Source organism: Nilaparvata lugens, chromosome 12, assembly GCF_014356525.2.
Source record: "Nilaparvata lugens isolate BPH chromosome 12, ASM1435652v1, whole genome shotgun sequence".
Taxonomy (NCBI): domain Eukaryota; kingdom Metazoa; phylum Arthropoda; class Insecta; order Hemiptera; family Delphacidae; genus Nilaparvata; species Nilaparvata lugens.
The window spans coordinates 2,532,831-2,542,831 of record NC_052515.1 but is presented as its reverse complement, the minus strand read 5'-3'; the positions used below and the strand labels follow the sequence as shown (position 1 = coordinate 2,542,831).

At 36.0% G+C, this 10,001-nt stretch overlaps 1 protein-coding gene across 1 annotated transcript; it reads right to left on the bottom strand.

The window, feature by feature from the left end:
- Positions 1-1,784: 1,784 nt before the first annotated feature.
- LOC111047875 (histidine-rich glycoprotein-like) lies at positions 1,785-6,664 on the bottom strand. The gene is made up of 3 exons (XM_039439419.1): positions 6,360-6,664; positions 5,636-6,328; positions 1,785-2,061 (listed from the first exon to the last, which is right to left on the bottom strand). The coding sequence occupies exons 1-2, from the start codon at positions 6,662-6,664 to the stop codon at positions 5,656-5,658; spliced, it is 978 nt and encodes a 325-aa protein (XP_039295353.1). The 3' UTR covers positions 1,785-2,061; positions 5,636-5,655.
- Between the last annotated feature and the right edge of the window lie 3,337 nt (positions 6,665-10,001).

Genomic DNA, 10,001 nt, shown 5'->3' with positions numbered 1-10,001 from the left:
TACCAAATTTGAACGTTTTTGGTCCGATAGATTTTTAGTTATGCGAGTGAGTGAGTGAGTGAGTCAGTCAGTCAGTCAGTCAGTCAGTGAGTGCCATTTCACATTTATATATAGAGACTACCAGATAGCCCGTGCTCTGCAAGGTTCTATTTTATAAATTGACAACCTAATAACTTGGCTTACTGGAATCTTGAGGAATTAGAGATAGGCCTAGAACAATTCTTGATAAATTAAGAATCTATATGCCAAATTTCAAGTTAATGAGTTGAGTAGTTGAGACGTGATGATGCGTCACTCGTGAATTTCCTATCTTGTACGTGTATAAGCCAATTCTTGCCTTTATTATATTATAGACTGGCAGATAACCTGTGCTCTGCAAGGTTCTAATCTAACAACTTTAGCTACTTGACAACCTAAAAACTTGACATACTAAGATCTTGAAGAATTTGAAATAGGCCTATAATCATCCTCAGTGAATTGAGAATCTATAAGCAATATTTCAAGTAATCAGTCCAGTAGCTCAGACGTGATGATGCCTTATTCGTGAATTTTCTATCCAGTACGTGTATAAGCCAATTCTTTCCTTCATTAAATTATAGATTTCACAGCATTCTTCTTGAAGTCTCATATCTTTACATTATATTCGAACGAGCTTTGCGAGTTCCTATTCTTGACTGGAAGCTTGTGTCGTTGTTCCGTTTGTGGGTTTCTATGTTCGACGATAAATTTCGAATACTTCCATAAATAAACTTCAAATATTCAACACAAATTCTTCGAGCCTCCACGTAGATCTTGTTTGTTAGGAAACGATATTGACTTGAAGAATATCAAAAGGTTGTCGGGTGGGATTGTAATTCAGAATGATTAGGCTTAACAAGTGACCACGTCTTTTATATTTATTCATCATTTGTACAAAAACAATTATTTTCAAATATATCCAATTATATAAATGAAATTCAAATTAAAACTTAAATCTCATAACACATACAAATGAGTATAGCATACTACATCTTACCATAGAGAAACAATAGCGTAAGTAGATATCCCATGGTATAGGGCGTTTATGTCGCAACTTTTACTGTTAACTCAAGTCCACGTAGTTCTTTGCTGTGAAACTTCATGACGCTGGTAGTCTCTCAAATTGTGTCGTTCATACACTCTTACCCGGTCAAAACAGTAAAAATCGGCAATAATCGGCTTGAGAAAACAGTAAAAGTTGCGACATAAACGCCCTATACCATGGGATATCTACTTACGCTATTGTTTCTCTATGATCTTACTATCTTGAGTACCTAAGTAAAGTATTTAGGTATAAATACCTGATCACGCATGATCAATTGGGTAATAGGTGTGTAGTCATTATACTAACCTATCCTATTCATCCCCTATTGAATTGAACTCTTACACGTTTTGATGGAAACTTGAAATTCTTATCTTATTTTCTGTGAGACTGAATTCATAATGAATGTAGCCTAGGCCTATTATATTATTTATTTATTTACAATCAACTTAAGGACAAAGAAATAGACTACAGCCCAAAACTTCTTTCCATCCCAATTTCATAAAATAAATTATCCAAATAAGGGTTATGTACGACTTTCCAATTCTTCACTAATTTCCACATTGAAACAATTAATTTTGAATTTAGAAAGATTAAGATCCGAATTGATAATAAAATTCCTTCTATTTAATACTCAAAACTGTAAAATAAATATTAATTTGGAATATTTTGTTCCGAAAATTAAAACAATCTTCTCCACTGGAAGCAACCATACCTAGCACAGAATTCAGTATCACAACATTAATATAAAACTATCTTTGGAATCATATTCGGCAATCTTTTACAAAACCTACAAATAAACAAAGTTACAGATAATGAGTGAGGTGAATGAATGAAACCAGTTTGAAGATTTCGCTTACTCTACGTAATATTGTTTCAAATCCCTCGAATTTGTTCGTTTCTTCAAAATTCCAGGTTATCGGGATGTCATCATTCATCTGTGAAGTCAAGTCTTCGTTGAAGTCATAAAATTTGTCGTCGATTTGAAGCAAGCAAGACACCTGTAAAATTGCATCATTTTCAAAATTATCACAAACTATCTACCAGAGAAAAATCAATATGAATCATATCAGGTTTTCTCATAATGAGGCCCGTGTTCTCAGTCGTCGGTCCCGGCTGTCTAAAGCCCTTCGGTCATGCTTTTTTTGTATAAGTAGAAAAAATCTGAAATTTGGTACTCTAATTATATTATTTTTTTAATGATTTTTGAAAGTGTCAAAAATTTTTTTCCACTAATAGTTATGGAAATATAACATGGTCGTTAAAACGGCCAAAATTACTCAAAGGTAAGAAGTAATTAGTCTTTTCCATAAATTGCACAAATGTTATTATTGGTGAAAAAGATAATTTTAGGCATTTACAAGTCTTATTTGACATAAAATAACATGTTGTAGATATGATAATATATATTACATAAATATGTCAAACATTTGGAGCAATGGAAGTAGAAAATTTGTAAGTTTCAGTTTCAAAAGGTCTTCATTGAAATACCTATGAAAGTAATGGATTGGCGTTCCCATATTGACCACATCCAAAGGAGGTGGTGAATACCAGTCTGCGTTTGTAGTCAAATCTTCTAAATCCTATAAATTTCCATCAAAAAGTAGGTCTTCCACGTCTTCATCACTTAGTTTATTATCGCTCATGATAGAAGGATAAAATATAAAATATCCACAACAGCATAGAGCAAAAGCCACAAGAAAAATCTCTACAAATTTACTTGTTTTATTGTATTTCTCAGCTGATTTGGATATTTGAAATTTGATTTGCGTCAACAGTACACTTCCCACTATGTAATCTTGAACGTTAAAAGCAGTCGTTAGGTCATGTCAGAGACCCTGAAATTGATCAGTTGCGACCTGAAAACTCTGACACCAGACCTGAGCCAGTCAGGTCACTCGATATTATTATTAACAGGCGATAGTTTCTTGATCCATTCCGAACTGCTATTTATTAACACACTTTTTTCTATGTATTTAAACACGACATGCAGTCGAATATCAAGTAAATAATTAAAAACGTCTACTTACTGAATGAAGTACTTTCGAACACCTAGCGATCATTTTCAACACTGTTGAAAGTACTTCAGTTTGTAAGTAGAAGTTTTTAATTATTTACTTAATTCTTGACTGCATGTCGTGTTTAAATACATAGAAAAAACTGTGTTATTAACAGGCCTTTATCCATATTTATCTCCCACTCCACACTAACTCATCGCGCTTTGTTCTAAAAACACTGGAATGTTGTTAGAAATATCACTAATTTATTGCAAAATTATACCTATACTTGTTTCAACACCATTGGTGTCAACTTTACTGTAATATTGGTGTTGGAACATTTATATAATTTTGTTAAAGATTAGTGATATTTCTGACAACATCCCAGAGTTTTAATTATGGGTAGATATCACAACATCTCACCAACAATAGAATCTGAAGGTTATGTTCTCTTCAATCTACTCTTGAATAATGTATTCATTTATTAGTGGATACAATTATTACAAAATATACTAGTAGTTCTGTGAACAGTAGACCTCACGCAGTTTTCTCATCCACAAGTATCTGTTCTAATTGATTCAGTTGAATCACAATTCACAGTTCCATTCAATTCAATTTATTTATTCACACACACACCACACCACACACACACACACACACACCACACACACACACCACACACACACACACACCAACACACACCACACACACACACACACACACACACACACACATAAGATACATCAATATGAAATAAAAACTAATTACATCAATAAAAAAACATTACAGTATAAAGAAATACATAAATATGAGAACACATTACAATATTAGAAGGCAATTTATACATGTTATGTGGTGAAGAAGGGTAGAGGATCAAAAGTTCTTCCAACTATGGCTATCCATGTCATAGGAAGGCTTTTGATCCTTGGAATTTTTGGAAAGGATTGGGAAAGGGATGTGATAGAGCACAAGTAGGGGAAGTGAGCGCACTAATCAGAAAAGTTCTCTGTTAACTTATTAGACTATAGTTCTCAAAGGTAGAAGAAGTAGTTAATTTTGATCCAAGCATTGATATCTGTTTTTACTTGTTTTGTATCTTGGCACAGCTAATAATTGTTCAGGAATTTTATCATAATTTTAGTGCTTAATATAATGAGTTGTCTTCTAATATTTTCAATGTTAGTATGATAGATTAGGTACTTATTTGAGTTGAATCATAATTTACTCTTAAATACTGTTATTTGTTTTCTCCAAGATCAAAAACTCACTTATATGTTAATAAACTCAGTTCACGTTTGAATTTCTATCCCATATGATAATTTATCCAGTTTCGTGATAATTTTTCCATATGATAAAAATATTTCTCAACTATTTTATAATCAATGTTTTCAATCAAGAATTATTAGCATTATTTAGTTCATTTAATCACTTTTAATTTTATTTTCAAACACCTTTTAAATTCGTTTTTCAAATGTGAGAATATTGATACAGATGGGCACGCATCATGAAAAATAATGAAACCCTACCTTATACAAATAGACACGGCCAGACATCTGTGTAATGCATGCAATGAATAATCCACTTGTCAGCTGATTGATTATGGATAATTCCATAGTCTGATTGATCATATCATCTTCAAAGAAGATGATATATATATATTTCCTACAGTTACATTGAAAAGTGGCCATTGCTGCACTGATTACAGAACGCAAGAATCACTTTTCCGCTCTAGTACGGGAAAAATTTTTCTGCACTCCAGATTTGCAACATGGCAACGCAAAATACTTAGTAGGTTATATGGAGCAACAGTGCAGCAAAATCAAAATGAAGTTGGTAACAGTGACTGCTGTGGCTGCTATAGTGAGCAACGAAGCACAACGCGCTAATTATTATTCATTATTATATTATAACCAAGGACAACGAGGTCTTTAGGATTTTACGATTAAGTTTTTTATCAATAATAAAATTACACAGAAATACATTTGATGGATTTCAGGCAATTTTAGCCATAATTACCCACTTTTCATATTCAATGGTAACTGTAGGAAAAACTTAATGTGAAATACGTGCGCAAAGTTCCTCTGCTGCACTCGCCTACGGCTCGGGCGTAAACGTTTCTTTCGGTGCAGCAAACTGTCACTTTGCGCACTAGTTGCACAAATAACTATAGTGATATGAGAGTATGGAGGAGTTCCTTTTCTTTTCATATATTATAAAAAAATTCAAAAAACCTTGTGTATACATCGACGCGCAGTTTAAAAAGGAATATTCCTGCCAAATCTCATAGAATTCTATCAATGCGTTTGGGCGTAATCGCGTTACATACAGACAGAATCTGAGTTAAAACATAGACCTCACTACGTTCGGTCAATAAATATGATCGGGAACGAACAACAGGCTTGGTCCAAAACTATTCTATTCTCAAATTTTGACTATGAATAACATGTCCAAAAAATAATCTTGAAAATTCAAATTCAAATATTCAATTGAGTCCAGCAGTTGGATTGATTGGATAGTATATGATTGAATGATTTTATTATCAAATTTTATAACTAGTTAGATCAATAAAATTACTTACCCCTATCCATTATCCACCTCCTAGTCCTTCTTATGACTGTACCCCCACTTCTTGCCCTCTTTATGACCGCCCTTCTTGCCGTACTCGCTCTTATGGCTGTGGTGCTTCTCATGTCCAGCCGCCTCCTTATGGCCCTTATGGTCCTTATGGTGTCCACCCTTCTTGTGGTGTCCCTTCTTGCCGTGGTGTCCTTCATGGTGTCCCGATTTGTGGTGTCCCGACTTGTGTTTACCACCCTTCTTGTGTCCATGATGAGAATGGAAACCTCCATGTTTTTCATGTTCACCTCCCTCATGATGCTCGTCATAAAACTCGTGTTTCTTCAGGTACTCATCTTTTTTATGAATATTATGTTCCCCCTTTGTGCTGTGCCCCTTTTTGTGTTCACCTGACTCCCCGAATTTCGCCCCTTTTTTACCTTTTTCCGATTTATGATGTGCCCCATAATGTCCCGCTTCTTCCTTGTGTTTCTTTTTCTTCCCCTTTGTATCCTCGTACACCCCTTTATGGGACTCTTTATCGTGATGTCCTTTTTCCCCCTTTTCATGCTTGTGGTACCCTTTGTATCCCTTATCTCCCTTCTTCCCCGAGCTGGATTTATGGTGGGAATGATGCTCTTCACCCCCACCCTTCTCATGTTTCTCCTTGTGGTGTTTCTTTTCCTTATGTTTTGTGTCCTGAAGCTGAAGGACTCTGATCTACCTCACTTGCTTCCCCCTCCAACTCGTCCTGCTCCTCCTCTTCCTCCGCTTCTACCTCCTCCTCTCCAGCCCCACCCCCGTTCCTTCTCCCCCCAGTTTGGTAAGCGAACATCTGAGGCGGCTCTACAACTTTTTCCTCACTTAAATAGTTTTTCTTGGGTCTCTTCAACAACCTTTCACTTCTCTCATTTATCCTTCTGTTATTATCTCTCAATACCTCATCGTGATTCTTCTCGGGTACCTCAGTTTTGGGCAATTTTAAAAAATACTCATCACCCCCATGATGTACACCCCCTAATTCAAACTCACTATCCACCTCTTTCTTCATCACCACACCATCCTCCTCCTCATCCTCCTTCCTCTTCTTCTTCTTCCTCCTCTTCTTCCCCTTTTTCTTCCCTTTCTTCTTTTTTTTCTTCCCCCTACTCTCATCTACATCATACCCTAGTACATCCCCTACAGAATCCACCGTCTCTAACAGGTCTACCAACTCGTCAGACCTGTCTTGCATTGGGGTTTGTAGAGCGGCTGTATCTTTTGTCCCAATTTTTTCATCAGGAATTTGATGTCGCCTACGTTCTTCCAAGTGTTGCTCCACTAATCTATCTACCAGTTTAACCTTTTCTCTCTCTTTCTCCTCATTCTCCACAGATCTATCCCCTACTTTCTCTTTCTCTCTTACACTCCTAGCCTCCCCGGTAGCTCCCAGGATAGAATCATTACTGTTAGAATTTGAAATCCCTACACTACTATCTCCAAAATCCCCGCTGCCAACTGTGGGACTTGACACAATTTTATCTCCAGTTGGATTTATCTCTTTGGAAGGTAGTTTCTTGATGACAATCCTCTTCCTTTTCCTCCTCTTTCTCCTACCCAATTTATCCTCTTCTTTTACACCATTGCCAACTAATGAAGAAGAACCAACACTATTACCAGCCCCAACTAGTGTATCTACAGTACCTGTGGTATCCGGAGAACCCTGGACTGCCAGGTTGGAAGTTTTCGTCGTTGAAATTATAGGTGAAATTGTTGATGACGTCACAAGAGCAATGGGTAACGGAGTGGAAGTTGTGAATCTTCTTGAGAGGAACCTGGGGCGTTGGTGGAGTACATTTGAAGAGGATAACGGGTTGATATCAGTGTCTCCAGGTTTCTGTAGATCTAGGAGAGGTGTCTGAGAAGATGAGAGAGGCCTAGATCGTAGATTTGAAGTGAATACCGGATTGGTATCAGATTCTCCAGGTCTCTGTAGATCTAGTAGAGGTTCCTGAGATGTTTTAGATGTTGAGAGAAGTTTAGGATGTTGCTGTTGTAGATTTAAACTAGATACGAAGTTAATATTTCCTCTAGTTTTCTCTAGATCAAGTGAGGGTTCTTGGTGTGGATTTAAACTAGATACCTGATTGATGTCAGATTCTCCAGGTCTCTGTAGATCTAGTGAGGGTTCCGGAGATATTTTAGATGTTGAGAGTAGTCTAGGACGTTTTTGGTGTAGATTTAAACTAGATACCTGGTTGAAAACTTCCCCAGTCTTTTGTAGATCAATTGAGGGTTCCAGAAGAGTTTTAGATATGGTTTCATCACTATTATTTTCCCGACTGTTCTGAATTCGTTCCTGTATAAACCTCGGCAAAATGTTGAAGATCCCGGTTGTATTAATAGTCGCCACTGGATCAATGACGTCATGATTATCATAATTATGATTACTGTGACGTGAATTATGGTTTCCACTTTCAATTGTACTAAACGTGCTATACGAAGCTGGCAGAGCTATCCTCTGCGATTCTCCGACACCTAACAGACCAAACACTACAGTTACTCGAAGAACGTGATTAGAATGACTTTTTGATGATTCTCCGATCACTAATAGACCGAAAACTACAGTTACTCGAAGAACGTTAAACACGTGATTTGAATGGCTTTTTGATGCCATAGGATTCTGCACTGTTCACTAGCCATTGACTGAATTATCACTGGATAATTAGCTGGGAAGTGCGGGCAATTTATAAACCTGCCTGTTACAAAATAATTGTGTAGAGTTTGCCGGGGAGAAGGAGAGAGTGAGAGAAAGAGAGTGAGAGAGTGAGAGAGTATGATAGTAGGAAGGAATACGGGAACAAGATGGAGAGGTAGTTGGAGGGACAGGGAAAGAAGAGAGAAGGAGAGAGAGAGTGATAGCAGAAAGGAGAGGGATTAAGTAAGAGTGGAACAAGATGGGAGATTGTTGGAGAAAAAAAGAAGAGAGAGAACAGATAGTGTAGAATAGATAGTTGGAGGAGAGAGAAAAATAATGAAACAGAATGGAGAATGTTGAAGAGATGTTAGAAGGAGAGGGGGAAAGAGTGTAACGGAATGGAGAGTGTACATGAGAAATAGTTAGGAAGAGAGGGACTGAGAGAGAAAGAGAGAGAGCGAGGAAGAAGGAGGAGAGTGGAAGAAGAGGAAGACTGCAATAGTGCATCCTGTAAAGAGCATTGAAAACTGTCTTGGAAAATCACAACTGCATTGAAGTGCAACGCTTTTCCACTAGTTTTTATCCAGTTTTTATTATAAGTGAAGTTTTCTCTGCTGATCTTCTGCCATTGGTGAATTGAGGAATAAGATCTGAACGCTCTAGAGAAATGAATGAATTAAACAAATCAGAAGCTCTGTCAATAATTTGTTATCAATAGATTCGTAGATCTGAAGAATTCATTAAAATTCTTAGGCTATTCAATAATGGAAAATTCATCATCATAAACTATGAGATAATGGATTAGCCTTCCCACATTAGAATAGCCTTACATCCTCATCAACTCAAATTCTCGTAGACTGAATCATCATGATTTGGAAAAAGAATATTGGGAAGTGGAAAAATGCTTGCTATAGGGTAAAAGTTATAAAATTTAATCGCTATAGGGTGGGACAGCGAAATCAGCTTCAAACTTGAGAATATTGAATTAATAATTATAATTGAACGAGAATTCAAATTCAATTCTGTGAATCACCCCAAGGCTTCTCCTACTGCAGAATTCCATCGAATTTCCATCTAGTTGTTTACCCGGTTGTCAATATTTGCAGTGGCAGAAGTCTTCGGGGTGAATTACAGCATTTAATATGGATTTTCGTTTAATAATAATATTGTTAATCATTAGCGTTTGAATAGATGCAATAACTCAGCAATTTCCATCTGTGGTGTTGAATTTTTACTATGCATTTATTGAAGTTCACTTCAAACTAATAATTCATTTGCACACTTTATAATGGGATTAATACCTAAAACCAGTCATGTCATCTAAGAAAATAAAAGATTTCTCATGATTTCACAACCATGGAACTATTTTTAATTTGCCGAAAAGATATCCTAAATCCAACTTTGGTTTGAAGAGAGTCTGAATTTCCATAATCATCCAGAAAATCATTTTTGAATGACTATGAATATCTCTATTAGATAAGTACTGTATGTATCAGCACTTCATGGCACTTCAAAAGAAAGAAAATTTGAATTTCTGTATAAAAGAAGAGCATTTCATTGTAGAATTCTCTTGTAGACTTGTATATCAGAATATTGTACAATAGACTTCGAAGCTGAAATTGATAAATCATCGATACTGTTATGTAATATTTTAGAATTCTCTTGTAGACTTGTATATCAAAATATTGTACAATAGACTTCGAAGCTGAAA